The sequence below is a fragment of the Equus quagga genome, chromosome 15, assembly GCF_021613505.1.
Source record: "Equus quagga isolate Etosha38 chromosome 15, UCLA_HA_Equagga_1.0, whole genome shotgun sequence".
Classification (NCBI taxonomy): domain Eukaryota; kingdom Metazoa; phylum Chordata; class Mammalia; order Perissodactyla; family Equidae; genus Equus; species Equus quagga.
The window spans coordinates 56,272,280-56,293,197 of NC_060281.1; the positions used below are offsets into that span (position 1 = coordinate 56,272,280).

The 20,918-nt window shown below is 43.2% G+C and overlaps 1 protein-coding gene across 1 annotated transcript in view; it reads left to right on the forward strand.

The window, feature by feature from the left end:
- The window catches only part of SSR1 (signal sequence receptor subunit 1), a 42,822-nt gene extending 22,875 nt beyond the window's left edge, over positions 1 to 19,947 (forward strand). Inside the window, exons 8-9 of the mRNA XM_046639645.1 lie at positions 2,453 to 2,516; positions 19,108 to 19,947. Of these exons, the coding sequence (XP_046495601.1) occupies positions 2,453 to 2,516; positions 19,108 to 19,132 (89 nt within the window). The 3' untranslated portion in view covers positions 19,133 to 19,947. The remainder of the gene's footprint in view (positions 1 to 2,452; positions 2,517 to 19,107) is intronic.
- The last annotated feature ends 971 nt before the right edge of the window (positions 19,948 to 20,918 follow it).

Consider the following 20,918-nt stretch of genomic DNA (forward strand, 5'->3'; position numbering starts at 1 on the left):
CTTTATCTCCCCAAACCTCCCTGTACACAGTTGTGTATGTTAGTTGCAGGTCCTTCTAGTTGTGGGATGTGGGACGCCGCCTCAACGTGGCCTGACGAGCGGTGCCATGTCCGCGCCCAGGATCCGTACCCTGGGCCGCCGCAGCAGAGCGTGCGAACTTAACCACTCAGCCACAGAGCCAGCCCCCTGACTAGCTAATTTTGATAGAAAATTATAGGATCTTTGCTTAATTACTAGTTTTTTAAGTGTATACATAGGAAAACCTTAGTCAGAAACTATAAGAATGAAATCTTTTATATAATTTGACTTTTCTTGTTAACTCAGGGATCCATAAGAAAACTTTTGACTTATAGCTCATTAATAAAAAAAAATCCCTCTGAAAGCTATGTATGTAGTACTACTCTCCCTAAGTAAGATAGAAAATTAGACAGATTATACAGTCCGAGAAAGGGAACAGGGACTGGCTAAAGTTGCTGTTAACATTTTTCCTTCGTCTTCTAAAAATGAAAAAAAGTTGCAGACAGTTAATGATTTTACTACAATTAGATAAATTTCTTTAACATCTTTCTTTTAAATGAGCAGTATAGGCGTTTTCAGATCTCCCTCATTTGTTCAACATCCTTAAACATCATGCTTAAATGTTTTTTCACTTAAGTGATTTCTTTTTTCATGTTGTATTTTCTACATGCATGAAAGCTAAAACATTTTGACCTTAAATAATTTATTGGATTTTTTTAGGTGTTTTTTTAAGTTTTTTTAGGGTTTTGAGAAGGGTGGTAAGTGGGAGATTGGGTTTTTCTTGATGGTGAAGAGCATTAGTATACATCTCAGTTACTGTTCTTTGCTGAAATGAAATGGCGCTTTCTGGGTTATCGAGGTATATGGAGCCACTTTCCCAAAAGCTCCATGACTCCACAATATTCTCCGACTCTGTTTCTCATTTGTGTGCTTCTTAACGTTGATGTGCTAGACAGACAGGTAATGAAGCTTTTTAGACTCATTGTTAAGGTAAACTGAATCGGCTGCCCTACTGACAGGGTCAGATTCTTGTGTGTTGAAACAGGCATCACAGGTCCTCTAAGGCTCTTTTCCATGTATTCCTATATTTAAAATCCTGCTTCAGCAGGTTGAAATTGTTGGAAATCAATAATCACCACTTCACATCTGCATAGTAACAGCTGTGTTCACATAAAAGCCTATTAGATTCCAAAGTACTTTTTGAATCATCAGTATATTAAGCATATTGTTTATTTTAAAAAAATTATTTAGAAATTGGTCAACTATGTAAAAGCAGTACTTAATCTAACCTTTTTGAAAATCTGATGAAAGTTGTAGTCTTTCTTCATCAGAAAAATGCTTCTATGCTCAGTTTTGGACACACATCATTACTAAGCTGTTTAATAAAGTAGCACGAGGTCACTTTTCATGTGATGTGTAGACTCAGTCGTAATATTTCAGTCATTAACTCTTAAGCAGATTCTTTTAAAAGAATTCTTAGCTTCTAAATATTCTTGACAAACATTTACTTATATATTTCTTAAATATAGGTATGGTCGAGTAATTTTGGAAAGTAAAAATTAAGCTCTTTTAGACAGATTTTTTCATACCTGTTAATGAAATGCTTACAAGTGAACCCCATACTTTGTTGAAAACATCTTTTTCCAGCCCTTCACTTTTTTTTAATGGGAAAAATAGAGTTTTTAACTTACTCCACAAAGAGCTTATCTTCCTAATATGTAAAATGCTCCTAGAAAATAAGAAAAAGACAATGGTCAGAGAGAAGACAGCCCTTCCCTTTTCAAAGAAGCTTAGAGATGACTCTTCTTACTGAGTGGAAGTAGAAGAAACTCATCACCAATTTATTTTTTATTTAATAGACCCCACTAAGAATCTAACATAAAAGATAAAGAGAAAAAAAAGATAATGCTTATGTGCGTAAGATAGTTTTAATATTGATATACTATGTAATTTCCTTTATCCTGCTGCTTCTACCAGGTAAATTTATGAAATTGCCAAAATTTGCCAAATGCATGGTTGCATTTGTAAATACTGTCTTTAATTTGTAACCAATATAAATTTGTCTGAGTTGCAAATTTCATATCTTTTACACTATTGCTAAAGTGTTTACTTATGCATGTATAAACATGTTAAGTTGTACATTCAAAATTTTGCAGGGTGGCTTCAACATTACAGTAATCATGATTAGATCTTTTCTCACCCTAATGGCAAAAAGTTTCGTTTTAATTCCGTTACCTCTTGAAGGATTATTTTAAAGCTTAGTTTAAAAACCTAAATTAGATAAGAGGCATTTATTATTAGATAGTATCCTTGCATTTGTGTTCATTTTTTTTGAATTTAATGGTAAAGTTGAAGGAAAATGCTTTTTAAATGTCTTTTGAATCCAACGCACTCATAATAGTCAGGCAAGTTAAAACTTTCTCTTTTCTTCCAGATAAAGCTTCACCAAGAAGGTTGCCCAGGAAACGGGCACAGAAGCGATCAGTGGGATCTGATGAGTAAATGTTCCTTTGTGCAACAATTCAGTCTTTACTTAACCTGCCCTAATGTTTTTCGGCCTGATGGGAATTAGTGCAGAGAAGCCATATCACCATAGAAGGCAACTACTCCTTATGTGTGGACTGAGCAATCAGAGTCTGTGATGATAATATTGCTGAAAATGCACTGCATTCGTTTTTCTAAAGTAACAAATTTGGTTTTTTTTTAAACCATTAAAATCTGTGTGTGCGTGTGTATGTATGTGAGCAGTTGGTCTTACCGGAATCATTGTTGAACTACCTGAAACATGCCTTTAGAATACTAAATATGATGCAATTGTCTCTTCCTTTTTGACATTTTTATATTTTCCCCCAAAACGCAGTATTTGCCCGATAGGATATAGATGTCCTGCCTTGAACTGTTTTAAAGAAAACAATTTGTTTCTTAGAATAGCTCAAATCCCAATTGATGGCACAAATTAGCATTTTGTTGTTATTGTTGCTGTTTTATAAGTAGTATTCTAAAGGCACAAGCTGGAACAGCTGCTTTTTAGCAATAGAATTGTTTTGGTATCTTGCTGCTGTTTACTGTGATGCGCACCTTCAGAAAACTTCCCAGATGAGTTCAAGGAATTTGGGGATCTCTTGAGCAACAAAATTGTGAAACATGAAAATTCTGCTGATCTTGTTGTATAAAACCAATCCCACTCTTTATCGTAAAGAAAATGGTACATTTATGGAAACTGAGTTGTTTTGTCCATCATTGCTCTGTTTCTGACCTGAAGGATAGCTCTGGAATGATTTTAGACCCACTGAGTTTTTTTTTGTTTTAAGAGATCATTTTTCTCTCCTTAGTAGATAGAAGCATCTTGCTTAAGAGAAGTTGCTTTGGTCACAGACTGAGCCGAAGGTAAATTTATAAAGAGAGAGAGAGACTCCAACTGATCCTAACCTGTAAAAGAAAAAAAAAAGAGAGTTGGGTATTTTTTAAATGGTTAACCAGTTTTTTTAATCTCATCTTTTGGGGATTTTTGATTGTTATATAACCTTTTTAAAGTTAATCTGAAGACTTCCAAAATTTTAAGCAGTTAAGCCGTCAGAACCAAAATTAAATTGGACTTCATAGAATTGTCTTAGAGAGTTACTGTGGCCCTAGGTAGTAAATTAAGTTTGGCATTATTGTCATACTGGATGAAGGGTGAAGTAAAATAGTGTGAACAGATAAGAGGCTTTTCCCGTCTGTCTTTAAGCCATATTCTCCCATATATATTTTGTAAGGAAAGGGTAAATGAAATTTAAGTGGCTGTTTAATTCCTGATCTGTCTTCATTATAATGAACTGACCCGTCTTCATTATAATTTACCCCACCCGTACCCATGCTCACACAAAAACAGCAGAGCAAAACATAGGCAAACAAAAAATATTTCTAAGTTGTTTAAGTATTTAAACGTCTGAGCCAAAGCCAATGATAATAAAATAGAAGTTATTGTATAGTTGTTAATCGCTTTGCAAGTAGGGGCTAAGGTGTCAAATTTATATTGGCATTGCTGAACTATAAACTTTCTATACCTGTAATATAAAGTGTTTGAGTTTTTAATTGGGCTGTATGATCAGTAGTTTATTTTGGAAAAGCTCTATGAGCTCTAAGAAACTGCATGGTTTTTTGTTTAATGTAATATAGGAGACCATCCACTTTCTCAAGGAATATATTCCAAACGTTTTTGTGAATGTCCAAGTTTGTGAAACTACTAGAACATAATGCAATGAGGTGTAATTACGAAATTTAAATGACCTATAGAGCATTGTATTGAATACCTGGTGATATTTAGGTAATGGCAAAGCCACACTGAGTTACAGGTGCCAGTCCTTGTGACTGCTAAGTAATTTGCCTTACATACCAGCCCCTTCCCCTTCTGAGGTTCAGATTAGTGCTTCAGAACTTATTTGTCATGTTTTATTTTTTTAGCATAGATTCGGAACACTTGAAAACTCTTAAATCCTCAGATGCCAGGGGTGTTCTATAGTATCAGTAAGTGTTTAGCAGAAACTAACTCCATAATGAATGGAATTCAATTCCACACATGGTTTGTTCAAGCACACTTAATAAGTAGCCTATTTTTTAAATGTCTTTTTTAAATGTAAATATTTGGATGAAGTTTTTGTTTTGATATATTCATTTGCTACACCAACCATGGTTTCAGAATTCACGTTTTGAGCAACTTGGTTTCAGAATCTGTAAAATGAGCTGAGAATCTTGTATATCCAACCTGTCACTCAGATGTGTGAGAATAATGTGTTCATAAAGCATGGATCTTGCTTTGGTTGTGCAGCTTCATCATTCATTTCATGGTCTTACACAGTAAGTGACTTTGAGACTATTCCTGCCCTCTAACGTGGTGTCCGAGGAGGGGGCCGAGGGAAATGACACCGCCAAGGCTGAAGCCTGAGGAAAATAGAAATCAGAAGGAAAGGAGCGTGGACTTGATTTTAGTGAAGTTTTTAATTTTAAATAAGCTTCAGAAAATAGTGACTTTGATAGGAAGAAAAGGCAAATTTAGATCTTAAAAAAAATAAAATGTTAAAAAGCCATTGCCTTAAAGGTGTATTTGCAGTGCATCAGCCTGGAGTTGTACTTTGGCTCTGTTGGGGAGACGCAAATGTTGGTACTGTGACACTGAAACTTTTATTTAATGACTTGTGTTATTTTGGAGGTAGAATAATTAGATAAATGACATAATATGCAAGGCTCTCATATAGCATTTATCTTTTATGGTACAGTGATATCCATACCCTTGGTATGAAGGAAAATTTACATGATTTAGTGCATTTAAATAGTGACGTAATCTTTTTTTAAACCACGAACTCAGCCATACCCATTATCTCTCACCAAGATTCTGATAGGTTACATCTTTGATTTTTCAGTCTTTAGTTCCAAAATTAGATGTTAGCTTAAATTCAGAAACATTCCCAGATACACTTGAAGTAATCTACCACAGTTTTGGACAGTATCATTTATAGCTGTGCAATCAATAAGCTTGCTCTAATTTTATTAAATAAAATCCTACTTTTCTTTGAACTAGTATCTCCAGCTTAGTGAAGAGCAATGTGACACACAAACAAGACCCTTGTTAGTAGTATAAGTGGAACATTTCGATTGTGCTGTTAAGCTGATATGTACAAACATCATCCTTAGAGGATATAAGGAGGGAAGAACAAAACTGACTTGCAAACATCTAAGTAAGACTTTCTTTAGAACTCTTAGGAACTTTACTAATTAGTATTTGTAATGATTTTATCCTTTTTCATTTACACAAAAGGCTGGGACTTTTACAGTAATTATATAATCTGAAGGTCCTGGAGTTTTTCTTTTTTCAGATTTTGGAATTATTTAGGAATATGGCTCTAAGGTTGGGGTACCGTTTAGCTGCCTTTTTTAAGGCGGTATGAAAGGAAGTCATTTATTAAAATCAGCCATGCACTGTGTGCTGTTGGGCCTTTCCGTTCATCCTCTCAGAAACCTTCACGACAACCCACTGCGATGGAACGCCACTCAGCCTAAGCGGATGCTCTTCTCATTTTATTCATGGAAAAAACAGGACCTCCTGAGTTTCAGTAGCTTGCTCAAGGTTACATATTGAATATGGCTTCAGAGATGTCTTATTCTGAAACGCACACCGTCTTTCCCCTCCACCCTGTTTAAGATGGAAATTTCATAGAACCAAGCATTTATAAATGCTTGGTTTTCCAGAATCAATCAACCAGAAAGTTCAGATAACCTTAGTACTGAATATACTATATATATATATATATAAGGGTATATAGTATACATCACTTTAGTGTACTGTACAATAGTGTGTAAATGCCCCTCAACTCCAGAACACTCTAAAACCCCAAAGAATCTTCTCTGCTGTTATAAGATTTATCTTAATGTTTGTGGTATATATATATATATGATTATTTGAAATTTGACCCTTCATTTTCTATATGATAATTCAGTTATCCACAGTACCCTGTGTAATCTCTGTTAATGACACACACCTCTTCAAATGTCCCCGATTAACAAAATCATCATTTTTACAAGCATTTTCAAGATGCATTTCGTAGTTTGATTGGATTGTCAAGTTGTAAAGGGTTGAAAGATTGATCTTCTGTTGGAGATGAGAGCAAAGGCCCTGTCCGTGGGCTGTACGACCAGAGAAGTGATAGGACTGGGATTACAGGTTAGTTTTCTGGCTTCTCTTCTTTTGGTTCAAATAGAGATTTCCCCTAATAGGCACAATGGAGCATTAAAAATAAAATTGAGTATCTCCTAGAAAACACAGGAAGGACAGCCCATACTTAAAGTCCCTAAATCAGAGCCAAAGATGATTGACTAGGCCGTTTTTTGTTGCTCTGTTGTCCCTTACATAGATTTCTGTCACACTGCCTGTGACAGTCTCTAAGCTTGCTGACAGGTCTTTCTCCCTCTGCTGGACTGTGAGTCCAGTGTCTTTTTTTCTTTTTATCCCCAGCTTCTGGTTCACAGTTATCACCTGGAAACCTATCGCAAGTGTTTAAAGAACGAACAAGAATATGGGGCCAATTTTCTTCCACCGTTCTTCCATGGGCCTGTGTTCAGAAGTATTCCTCGTGAGAACCCAGGATCGCTGGTGGTTCTCTGAGGTTGGACAAAGAGAAGTGTTACACTGTGCCAGCTTGGGGATTAGAATATAGTTAGCTCTGCCCAGTAACCAGTGGTGACCTTGAGAAGGCAGCTCATCCCTGGAGTCATGTTCTTTTTTTTTTTTTTAAGCCTTTTTTTTTTTTTGAGTGAGGAAGATTGCCCCTCAGCTAACATCTGTTGCCAGTCTTCCTCTTTTTTTTTCTCCCCAAAGCCCCAGCATATAGTTGTATATCCTGGTTGTGGGTCATTCTAGTTCTTCGACACGGGATGCTGCCACAGCATGAGTTGATGAGTGGTATGTAGGTCTGTGCCCAGGATCTGAACTGGCGAACCCCAGACCCCTGACTTGGAGCACATGAATTTAACCACTTGGCCACAGGGCCAGCCGTTCGTGTTCTTATTTTGTTTTTTGGGGTTTTTTTTTTAGGAAGATTAGCCCTGAGCTAACTACTGCCAGTCCTCCTCTTTTTCCTGAGGAAGCCTGGCCCTAAGCTAACATCCATGCCCATCTTCCTCTACTTTATATGTGGGACGCCTACCACAGCATGGTGTGCCAAGCGGTGCCATATCCGCACCCGGGATCCGAACTGGTGAACCCCGGGCCGCCGAGAAGCGGAACGTGTGCACTTAACCGCTGCACCACCGGGCTGGCCACTCGTGTTCTTTTTTAATTGAGAGATATTGAAGTGTCAATCTCAAATTGTCTGACTCTATTACCTACATACCCTAACCTAATACAATGTTATTAAATGATAACATTCCTCCTTAAATCTGGCTTACTCAGAGGAAAAAGAACTGAGGTATAGAATGGACTTTTGTCAGGCCACCTGGGTTCAAATCCCAGCTCCCCGTTAGCTGGAGGCAAGTTCTGTAACCTCCCTGGGCTTCAGCTGGGGCTGCCAGCCTCCTAGGGTTGTTAGGTGCTCAGAACATGGCCTGGCGCTTGGGGAGCCGTGTGAGTGGCTGCTGGTGCTGCTGTAAAGCACTGTAGGTTAGTAACAGCCTTGAAGCAAGACGGGTATGTGTGTGTGTACTTACTGGCCTTCGATGTGGGGTGACAGTTAAATTCTACTGAAGAGAAGGAAGAGTTAAACATGATTCTTGTGTAACTAAAGAGTAAAAGTCTAAGATAGACATGTAATGTGGCTAGCTCTGGCTTTAATAACCAACCAGAGCGATAGGGCTGCCCAGGGGAGCTTTTGTTGTAATAACTCCGTTAGAACCTGCACATCCGATTGAGAATTACATTTTTCAGAACTCTTGGAGAGGCTGCGTGTTTTTCAGGGATGCCACTGCTGTTCAAAACGTTCTTGAAACTCCTCACGGAATTTCTTTCAGCTTCGGACTGGGAGTCTCCCAAAGAAACTCAGTCTTATGTTTTTTCAGAGATCCATTTGTCTGATCAGCCGTGTTACTCACAGTTACCAAAGCAGGTGCTCCAGTTTTAAAGCCATTTTAGAAAGGAGTATGAGAAATATTTCAGTCGAGGATAGTGTTGGGATGGAGCAGATGTGTGTCAAGCATCTGCTCTGTGCTCTCCACATGCGTTCTCACAGCCCCCCTCAAACCCCGTTACCCAGGGTGAAGCGGCCTCACAGAGCCCAGCAGCCCCCGCTCTTCACATGGGGGCTTCTGCGTTCTCTGGCTTTGTTGGAGGAAGGCATACTATGAATACTGTGACAGGGAGCACACTCATATTAACGCACAAAACAGACTTAGTGTTCTAGGTGCACGATTTAGGATTTGCTTGACATTTTCTCTGAGGTAAATATCTTCTCACAGCCAAGAGTCAGGCTACATTTATCATGACGTTACTCTGTCTTGACAGTGGCTCTCGAAGGACCCGTTGCCATCATCCTCGGTAGTAGAAGGTCTAAAGCAGCTGGTCCTTAGTACACATGAGAACAGGACTGTGTCCCCTTGAACTCCCCTGGGCAGTTTATTACTAGAGTTGCATATATTTTAAGGTCTTGCATTTAGTATCTTATCCTGTGCATAATTGAGTGACCTTGTCACCGCTAAAACATGTTGGTTATGTATTTTAACAATTTGTCCCTACAAGCTGATGGCACTCTGTCTCCAGTAAGTGGGAAGCAGGATGTAGAGCAGACTTCGTCTGCTGTCCTGATGCTGTCTGCGGAGAAGACGGTGGCGGGGCTCAGTCTGATGGTGGTGTGAGAATGTTGTATCTTGACTTTCCTCCGTTGCATTCCACCTGGACAACGTATATAGTTTATACTGAAGCCCTTCCCAGAAGTCCTCTCATTTCAGGAACACCGGTAAGATTCGGTGACCCACTGGTCACTACAGGGGCTTTTCACACGCTGGCTGATGGTTTCAAGGAGAAGCCCTGTACACCCGCTGTCTCAGTCATGTCTGTGCAGAGAGGACCTTACTGTGCCGACTGCAGTCTACGCAAGGCACTCGAGCTGTTACTGAGCCTTGCTTGTTGTCACGAGGGCCTGTCTTCCAGGTTCTTGAGAGACTTAGCTCCCGACCTGCACCTCCTTTCCTCTCGTCCTCTGCATCTCTGGCGGCTTTCCTTTTTTGCCCACCTGGGTGGAAACCTCCGTGTCTTAAGTCTTGTGCGTGATTGTCTTGCTCCTCCAGCTGCATTCCTGTTTTGGTGGTGGTTTTCCCTCTTTGTCAAAATATCTCCTGTGCTCTTGGCTTCATTTTCTTCACCAGGCTTTCAGCCTTTTAAATTTCCTTCAGTGTAGCTTCTTCCCCCCAAAACCTGCTCTCAGGATCTCACGACTCCCTGCTTGACAGCCGCCTTTGTCTCAGTTTTGGGCCTTGACTTGTGCGTTTAACCCATTGGCCACCAGCCCCAAATTGCCCTTAGCTCCTGTGACCTGCTCTCACTTCCTTCATGTTTCCTTTAACCCCAAACTCAGGCTCATTGGCCCTCCCTCTGTGCTCGCCTCTGGGCAGTTCTGGCTTCATCTGGTAGCTGTGTTTATTACCTCAATCCTAATTTTCTAGACCTGAATTATTTTCTTAGTGCCATTCTGTGATTGGCTTTCACTTAAATTTTTTATTGTGACCCTAAACCAACACATCACAGATGTTTATTTCCCTCTGTAAACGTCCTCAATCTAACTTCTTGTCATTCTTCAGTAACATGGCTCCAATTTGTCCAACATGGACAGTGATTCGCGTATAAGTACTTAATCAATTCTTTTTTCATTCTTCTTTTTGTAGTATTTTTATTATAATATTTTGTAGTTTTTATTATAATTTCTTCTTGAGATACATGTTAATTGATTACTGTGATTTAAAAAAAATTTTCTTTTGAAAACGATCTTTTTAAATTTCTTTTTGTTGCCATAACTTTGGTTTATAACATTATATAAATTTCAGGTGTACATCGTATTCCCATTCCTGTGTAGATTACATCGTGTTCACCATCCAAAGACTAATTATAATCCATCTCCACACACATGAGCCTAGTCACCCCTTTTGCCCTCCTCCCTCCCCCTTCCCCTCTGGTAACCACCAATCCAATCTCTGTCTCTATGTGATTGTTGTTTTTATAACTTCTACTTCTGAGTGAGATCATATGGTATTTGACTTTCTCCCTCTGACTAATTTCACTGAGCATAATACCTTCAAGCTCCATCTATGTTGTCACAAATGGCCGGATTTCATCATTTCTTATGGCTGAGTAGTATTCCATTGTATATAAATACCACATCTTTATCCATTCATCCTTGATGGACACCTGGGTTGCTTCCGGGTCTTGGCTATTGTGAACAATGCTGCAATGAACATAGGGGTGCAGGTATCTTTATGCATTCGTGTTTTCATGTTCTTTGGATAAATACCCAGCAATGGAATAGCTGGATAATAAATTCTTATTAATGTTAGCTCTGCTATGAATTAAATTTCAGTTCTCTCCATTTCAAAATCTAAGGAATTTAAGAACTTTAAAGAAATCTGAATTCATTCAGTATAGGCAAAATACCTCTGGTTCAGAGTTCTTTTTATATTTCCTAATTCACTGCAGGAAGTCTTGGGTTTGCTGTTTTAATTCTAGAACTTGCAAACTTGACACATGATTTCTGGCAGTGTATTTTAATCAGGTTATTTATGACAAAACTTGCTTCTTCAGTATAAGATTTTCTGTGTTGACTGTCTGAGAATGTTATCTGGCCATCTTTTAGGACTGACTGTTTAATGAAAGTGGGAGTAATGAATCCATAAAACTCTTGTACAGCTTTGAGAAGTGTTCCTACATTATAGGTTCCTGGAAATCAGTTTTCCGGTTTAGTAAACCCAAGAGCACCTTTTTTCTTGGTTATTTCCATCAGTCTGACCTACCACACAAACAAGACTGCTGTCCTGTGAAATGCTTCTTTTTTATTTACGTATCCCTTAGTTAAATCTGGTCTTGAGAGTATTTGTGTGCAATATAAAATATTTCCTAAAGCACCAATGCATATTACTGCAAGGTTTTAAAGATGAGAAGCACAGAGTGAATCTAAAAGATTAAGCAAAAAAAGAATGGGGAAAAAACCCCTACAATATTGATCTTAATATTTCCCTGGAATCTGTAAAAAGCTTCATATGGGGGCTGGCCCCATGGCCGAGTGGTTAAGTTTGCGCACTCCACTACTGTGGCCCGGGGTTCGGATCCTGGACGTGGACATGGCACCACTCATTAGGTCACTCTGAGGTGGTGTCCCACATGCCACAACTAGAAGGACCCACAACTAAAATATACAACTATGTACTGGGGGGATTGGGGGAGAAAAAAGCAGGAAAAAAAAAAGAAGATTGGCAACAGTTGTTAGCTCAGGTGCCAATCTTTGGGGGGAAAAAAAGGCTTCATATGTTTTCTGCATATAAAATTTCGACATTTCAAATAACAAAGTCTTATTTTCGAATAAAAATGATTTAAGATGAGTTTTCCATGTGCTCTTTGACTGTCAGCTAGTTGACTTTTCAGACGATGGTCCTGGGACACCTCCCTCCCCCTCACACACGTCTGGAGAGTTGGGTTCCAGCAACTGTAGAGACTGCGTACTCGGACCATTTAGACATTTGCAGCAAGCAGAGATACAGTTTTTATTTAAGTTCCTCATCTGTGTATCAATGAGTCAGTAGTACCTAGAATTTCCTTCTTGTCAAGATTTATTGTAAGTAGTAGAACTGAATTATGTGTTCTTCATTGAAAAAGTAATTTTTTATTAGAGTCTGTGCAAACTTTGGAGATTTAGTCTTTGTAACTATGTATGTTTTCAGTCTTTTCTGCAGAAAGGAAAAAATGAAGAAGCAAAAAATATTTAATTAGGACAGTAAGAACCAGCATTTTATTTCTTCTCTACAATGCTTGAAACACTCAGTATTAAATAAATTTCAGATTAGTCCAAAGTCTGAAAAGAAATAGAAATGCTAGAGCAGTTGTTCTGGTAGGGTGGTGGATTTGTTTTTCTTTTCAAAACGTTTGTGATGTGCTTATATTTTATAATGGAAGAAATAAATGTCAATTTTACATTTATCTGAGCCTCCTACGATGAGTATGATAATCAACTTTGTGAGCAGCTTTTCTGTAGCTCAAAAAGAAAATGAGCCAGTTTTTAAAAGTTGAATGTATTGTCCACTTTACATATTCAAGGAAAATCAAGATCGAGTATTGCTGGAAAATCCTTGAAAGCGTTTTTCCTTTAAAGGGACCCAAGTTTCCCATCTGTTATTTTTAAAAATTAGTAAACTACCTGCATCTGCAGCTGGGTTTATACAGGCACTGGACTGAGTGCTGTCCCCCTTGCCCTGCCCTGCCCGGCTGGAAACCCTCTGGCCTCCCCTGTACTTAGGGGAACATGGAGACTCCACTGCTGCCTGCAGGCCCTCTGGGATCTGGTCCTTACCTGTCTCTCACCCTTCCTCTGCTTCCTTCTGGCCCCTGGCCCTGGCAGTGAATCCCTCTGCCCAGGTCCAGCCCCACGTCATCCCTGCCTGTTACTTAGCCTCGCCTGACCTGCTTACCTCCTCAAGGCAGGCACTCACATCCCCTCCCCCTCATCGCCTTCAGACCCCTACCACTGTCTGAAATTACCTTGTCCTTCCATCACCAGTCACCCTCTTTTGAAATATAAACTTCATGACAGCAAGAGTTTTGTCTTGAGCCAGCCCTGATGGCCTAGTGGTTAAAGTTCAGTGCGCTCCGCTTCAGCGGCCCGGGTTTGGTTCCTGGGCACAGAACACACCACTCGTCTGTCAGTAGCCATGCTGTGGTGGCAGCTCACATAGAAGAACCAGAAGGACTTACAACTAGAATATACAACTATGTACTGAGGCTTTGAGGAAGGAAAAAAAAAGGAAGATGGGCAGCAGAAGTTAGCTCAGGGCAACTCTTTCTCAGAAAAAAAAAAAGAATTTTGTCTTGTGTAAGTCACTGGATCACCCAGTCTAAAAACAGTACCTGGCACATAGTAGTTGTTTAATAAATATGAATTATTTAATCATCAACCATACAGTGAAGTAGGTACATCCCCATTTTGCAAATGAGATTAAATACACAAGTTAAATAACTCACTAAAAATCACTCAGCTGTTCAGTGGCGAAGCTGAGGTTGGAACACAGGCTTGTCTGTGTCCAGAGCCTTCACATGATTCTGCTGCCTCCCTCATAGTATGGAAGTTCTCCAGAGGCACCTGTCACCATGTACTGAAAAGCCAGGAGAAAACAGCAGGTTGAATCGCTGTGCTTTGGATTCACGCATGCCCAAGTCTCGGGCTCGTGTGCAGATGTGCACGAGACTTCTGGGCTGCCCCGGTGGGCTGGTGCACGTGGAGGGTTTCAGAGAAGAGGTTGAGGTTGAAATGGCTTCTTGGTTGTACATGGCCACTCCACTTGGAAGCATTTACCAAGACAAAAGTAAGGAAACTGCAGGCTAGCGCCTGGGAGTTGCTGTTAGAGTGGTCATGTGAAATCCCTTAGGGGAGTTCTAGAAAAGAAAGTGAAACAGTAGAGAGATCCCAGCCGGAGCTTCAAAACGAAACGTTAGTTCCTGACTTGTAACCTTAAATATTTTTTCCTGAAACGCATAATGACAAGCTTAAGCGAATTACACCAAGTTGAAACAACTAAATAAGCTGTCATAGGTGCACAGAAGTTGCCCACTGGCCATTACAGGAGCACCAAGAGGAAAGGGACCAAAGAAAACTATTGAAGTGCAAGCCCCGTTTAAGTTGTGTTTCAAGTCAAGAGACTAGCTGTGTCATGGAGACTTTCTAACAACACATTACTAAGTTTCTTATAAGGGAATAGTTCATTACTTGTGTCTGTATTTTCCGTTTCATAATTTTAAATTAGTAGTATTTCCTCCTCTTCAAGATTTCTCCAAATGATATGAAAACATTTTGAAGCGTAACCGTTACCCCCGGGCTCTCTTGATACCCGTCCGCAGAGGTGTGTTTTGCTGCCCTCTGCTGCTCGTGGTGGGCACAGCAGTGAACTGCCCATTCCCAGGGCTGCCCTTTGGCATTGCCAGAAAGGTGCAGAAGGATCGAGGAGACAAGACTGTATTAGGAATTGTTCTCTCCTAAAGCAAACTACCTCTTCCAACCAGTGCAACCCAGCTAACCTCTGCATGCCTGTGCTCCACTCCCCACCCCGAAAGTAAACCTCAAATTAGAGTGAAAACGGTGCTCTTGCTAAGACGTCAATGAAATGATTTAGATTTTTAAGTTATTTGAGTGATCATGTCAGTAGAAAGGTGAATGCTGTAAGAGTCACCCCTGTGGGTCACCGGTAGCGCTGGCTGGCCACACTTAGAATGGGTTCTCTGGGGTCATCTTGTCTCCCAGAGGAACAGGGTTTCAGAGGGCGGAGAAAGCCCCGCCCCCCTCTGCTTGCCTCCGTCCTGTCCAGACATAAACACACACGCATGTTTGTTCCGGAAGACTAAGCAGGTATTTCCGCTCACTGGACATCAGGAGTGTGATGGTTAATAGCTGTTGGAGTTAGCTCTTGTTGGAATCAAGACTCACCCACTTAGTAGCTGGGTAACCTTAGACAAGGCACCTACCTGGTCTCAGTCTGTTTCTCCATCTGTAAAATGGGGATAATACTGCCTAGAGTTACTCAGTGAATATTTACAAAGCCTCTCACTGTATGTCAGGTGTTTCGTTGAAGTTTTAAAGATATTGCATGTAGAAAAGCTCCCAATGCCTGGCCCAGAGGAACCTAATTTTCACTGCTTGGAATGCTCTTCCGCATTACATAAGCAACGTTCATTTGTCAGCCAACTAAAAACCATCATCTGCAACTTTTTTCCCTAGAACTCTGAAACATAAAAGGTGTTGTCCTCTTTTTTTTCCCTGTACTAAATAGAGCCTCATATAATATTAGCGTTGAAAAGAACCTTAGGAGTCGCCCAGTCCAGCGTTTTTTTGCCCAGTGCAGGGCTCTCCTGCCAGTGCGCGAGCCCGTATGGACCCTCCGCCTGGCCAGGTGGCCCTTTGCGTCTTTGAACAGCCCAACTTTTATTCGTTCTTTCTTGAATCCAAATGAGCTTCCTTGTGGTCTGTGTCCTAGTTCTGCGCCCTGATCATCGTAGGAAGAGCCTCCTTTCCCTCCCTTAGGACAGCCCTTTATGTATTTGAAGAGATCTCTCTCTCTTTCCTTCGTCAGAAATCATCTTTTATTCAGGCTAATGTAAAAATAATAACCACCTCAAGCTACGTGGATCTTTTTTTCCTAAAATATTCCCATAGAGTATTTTTGTTTTCAAGGGAAGACTGCCAGTATTTATTAAGATAATGGGAATTGTTTGGGCACATAAACCTTACATGTTATTGAATAATATAAATGAAAGGGTCCAAAATGATTACTTGAGATAAAGGGTGAAAATAGTTGCCTTTAGGACTCTCCCTGCACAATGCCTTACTTTGACACTTATTTCTTGCTCTTAGGCAGCATTTGCAAACTTAGTTGCCCATGAGATGGGGGTGGGGGCCAGGGAGAGGTGGGGCCGGAGGAGGCTTGCCTGAAGCAGAGTTTGGGGCACCATCCCCAAAGCTTTGGACTCTAGCTCTGGGCTGGGGCTCAGAAATCTGCATTTTAATAAGCACCACTGGTACTCCCAAAACCATGCTGCCACACCTTCCCCAGGCCTCTGAAGGCACTCCCTGGCTGCGACGTCATGCGCCCATCTGCCCTGCTTGCCCCCGGGAAGCCCTCAACCAGCTGTATGCCAGGACGGCACATGCGCCGCAGGCGGCGGCCATTAGCCTGGACCTGAACAGGCTCCTTGCCTTCTACAGACATGGGGCTACTTTACTTGCCCCTTCCTATTGTTTCCTACCCTCTTGTTGGATGCCTGAGAGGCCAACTGAAATTAGTGGCGGTGGCGGTGGCTGACCCTTTTGAGCCCTTCCTGTGATCCAGGGACTCTTCTAAGCGTTTCACTTGTGTTCTCTCATTTCCTTCTCAGGGCAACCAGCCCTGTTTGAGGTGGATTCTCGTATCACCATGTTATGGCTGAAGAAACTGAGGCACAGAATGATAAAGCAACTTCCCACGGTCACCTAGCTTGTAGAGAGAGTAAGGCCACCCGGGATTTGGACACAGGCAGTCTGACTCCAGGAGTCCTGTGCATCCGCTCTGCCAGTCCTGGACCTCTCCTGGAGGCGCAGGCCTGTCCAGCCAAACACCCCGTGTCCCAAAGGCACCTCCCACTCAGTATGGGCATTGCTCGTTTTCCTCCCCTAAATCACTTTCTCCTCCAGGATTCTCTCTCCCAGTTGGTGCCATCACTTCCACAGGAAATGTCCTTTTTACAGGTCCCCACCATCCTCCGGCCCCATAACAGTCTTAAATCCAGCTCTTCTCTGCCCTTTACCCTGCCCTGCCTCTCACCCTCATCCTGGAGGTGCTGGAAGCTCTTTGCTCAGTTCCTGCGTGGCAAGCAAGCACTTGACAAATGCTGCAGCCCCGTCTGGTTGTGGTGCAGCCGCTGCCTGCAGGGCTGCGAGCTGTGACCCAGTCTAGACCCTTCAGACTCGCCCCCACGAGCTGCCCTGATCATCGGAAGATGGCCCTCTGCTCCTTGTTGCTCTCCCCTGCTTAAAACCTTTTGGCAGTTCCCCACAGCCTGCGGGACGCGGATCCAAACCTCTGCTCTTTGCCTCCGCCTGACCTTCGAACCTGAGCCCACTGGTCCCTGCTTGGAAGCTTTACTCCAGCTGAGCTGCTCATTCCCTGCGCACCACACGCGTCGCCACCTCCCGGCCCTTGCCCGGTCCGCTCCTATATGGGAGACGCTGACACCCTGCCCTGACCTGCTGTCAAGCACCTGGTTTAGGGGGAGCTTTGAATTTTGATATAATTTTGAACTTACAGGAAAGTTGCAAAATAGTATAAAGAAACTCCCCACACCCTTCACCTTCACCCGGATCATTAATTGTTAGCATTTGGCCACACACATACAGTCGTGCGTCGCTTAACGAGGGGAATGTGGTCTGAGAAATGCGTCATGAGGCGATTTCGTCGTTATGCGAACATCATAGAGTGCACTTGCACAAACCTAGATGGTGCAGCCTACTGCACACCTGGGCTACACGGTGCTAACCTTATGGGACCACTGTCGTATAATGTGGTCCGTCTTTGACCGAAACATCACTGTGCAGCGCGTGAGTGTACATTTTTTCTGATCTATTTGCAAGTGGATTGCAGACATCGTGCTCCTTTGCCCCTGAATACACCAGCGATTACCTCCTAAGAGCAAACACATTCTCTTACATAACCAAATCACAGTTACCAAAATTGGGACCTTTCACATGGACGCACTGTTTTCTACTCCACCGGCTGTGGCCGGATTTCACTGCTCATCTCAGTAATGCCCATTACAGCTGTTCTTTCCTGGTTCTGGAGCCAGTCCAAGATCACGCATCGCACTTAGTTGTCGTGTCTCCTTAGCTCCTTTCATCTGACACATTTCCTCCGTCCTTCAGGATGCTGGCATTTCTAAGGAGTACAGGCTGGTTGCTTTGCTAGAGCTTGCGCACTGTTTCCTCGTGAACAGATTCAGATTAAACCTCGCCGGCAGGAACAGCACAGAAGTGATGCAGGACCCTCCTCAGTGCAGCAAATCCCAGAGGCACCCCACGCTACTGGCTTGTCCAGTTGTTGTGACGTTGATACTGATGACTTGGGAAAGGTGGGCTCTTTAGTTTTTCAACCTCAGTTTTCGTGTCACCTTTTTGAAAGAAGCTTTCTTAGGAGCCCTTGCCACCCCCAGGCACCCACTGTTAGGTCAGGTGTCTGTTCCCATCATGCCCTGCGTTAGTGCTCCGTTCACATTGACTTGATTGAATCCTGGTGGTTGTGTATCTGTCTTCCCTACACTGCCACACGTTCCAGGAGAGCAAGGACCACGTCTTGCTCGCCGTGGCAGCCCCAGCACCCAGCCAGGGCCAGGCACAGAGGAGGTGCTTACTATTTGATATTTGCTGAGTGAATGAAAGAATGAATGAGACTATTTGGGAGCTGATTCAGTTACAAAGCTAAAACCCCCAAATCTCTCCAGATGAGTCTTTGTGGGGTTTTTTGCTTTATGCATGGAGCATGGCTAAGTTTTTGGATTTCTTTTTATGCCAGATTCTCACTGAAGCATGACTAAATCTCAGTAAAGAGGCACGGTATTTATCTTGCTTTTGAGAATCACAGAATGGACTACTTTTAAAAACTTTGAACCCCAATCCTAGATTTTTCCATTTGTTCCTTCATGGGAGGAAGGCTGGGAGTGAGGGGAGGTTTTCTGGGTCTTTCATCATGTGACATATTTGGACTTGAAAGGGCAGCCTGAAGTGTCTGTCATAGTAGGACGGGCCCTTGGCCCATTGCCGCTGTCCCGCCCCCACTGCACAGCCCGGTAGGGAAGTGACTCAAGGGCCATCCTGAGGCCTCTCAGGGGATCACTGTCTCCCTTTGTTGTTTCAGACGCAGGAGGAGGGAGACACACTGATGCTGTCCTCAGACCTCTCCTGCAGCTCTGCGTGCATGGTCTCCGGGCCAGGGCTGCACACTCCTCGAGGCTGCTGCAGGAAACCCCTGGACGTGCGGCTCCCGGAGACCGGCCATCCTTTCTGCGCTGTTTTGCTATTTGTGAAACTTAGGACAGCACCAAACCACTTGGCTGGCTCCTCCACTGGCTCCTGCTGTGAAGTCACCGCTGGGAATGGCTGCGTGACCAGGGCTTTGTGGCTTATGAGTAATGGCTGTTGTGCATTGTTTCTGGGTGGAGATTTCCCAGGAAATCAGGCTCCTTTGCCAGCCAGTAGGATGGGGATGTGGGTCCCCACCAGCGAGGACTGGATGAACTGTGTGGCCCACGCTGGAGCTTGTGCAGTCCAGCTTGCTCCTGCTCCACTGTGTAGATGGTGACTGAGGTCAGGAGACAGATGGCTGCAGGCGAGGTGAGCTCAGGAGCACCTGTGACATGGTGGTGGCAGCACACACCTTCGCAGCTCCCAGGCTCATCTGAAGGAAACGTTGAAAGATGAGCTAAGCGGGGAGGGGCCTCACAAAGGGTTGGGCACCTCAGCCATCCCTGGGCCTCGGCAGAGGAAGAGCTGGGGCCGAGCTGAAGAATGCTCCACGGGCGCACAAGGAAACCCGTCTGACAGCACATGGGGTCCTTCCGGCCGACTCGCAGAGGCCTGGCTGCCACGTGTTACAGGTGCTCAAAATGGCTCCCGGGCTCTTCTGTTATGCAGACAGGAATCATTAGTTGAAGTGCATTGAACTGAATTGGACTGAAATAAATTGAATTGAAAGGTACAAACAAGTATGAATCTCTTGCTGAGTGCCTGGCCCTGGAGCATCAAAGACACTTAAGACAGTCCCCGTCATCACACTAGCTGGGCCTGTAACTACCATATTGTGGCCTTGCGCAGAGTGCATTTGGGGCTGGGGGTGAGAATGGGGAGGGAGGAGGAGAGCGGCCTCAGGAGGAGATGCTCTCTGAGCTGAGCCTCCAAGTTCAGAGTGGGAATTGTGGAGAGAAGGAGGAAAAGGCAAGGAGGACATTAGGGTCCCAGGAAGGAGCAGGGGCAAGGACACGCTGTATTTGAGGAATGACAAAGAAGAGGCGATGGAGCAGACGACAGCTGAGAGTGACACAGATTTTCACGAGCATAGACAGATTCACAGAGAAAGGGCATCTCAGGTGTGGCCTGTGCGCCCCATGCGTGGGAGTCACCTAAAGCAGAGCGGAGCTCTCCAGGAGCTGCGTCTGGAGCCTGCGTTTTAGAACAGACTCTACAAGTGAATCGAAGTTTGAGACTCACTGGCGGGGGTGGGGATGAGCCTCTCTAGCTGATGGGGAGCCACTAAATGACTTTTAGGTAGGGAGTATCAGGATCAGTTCCCGTGTCATTGTCACACTTCCAGGCACATCAGAGTCCCCTGGAGGGCTTGTTAACACACAGACTTCCAGGCCCACTGCCGAGATTCTGAGTCCCTAGGTCTGGGGTGGGGCCTGAGTGTGTGTTTTGCTGGTAGGTTCCCAGGTGGGTGATGCGGATGCTGCCGGGATACAGGGCATTCTGAGGGATACTGACCTGGGAGGCATTTTGAGGAAGCCGGCCAGACCGAAGAAAGCCCCACTGGCTCTCTGATGCTCTGAGGACCAGAAGCATCTTTCTTATCTAGATAGCCATCCTAGGTTTCAGACCGTCTGCGACAGAAGTAGGGTACCCTAGGCGTGTGACAGATTCCAGTGCTCAGTGCTCCAAAAGTGGGCGAGCCTG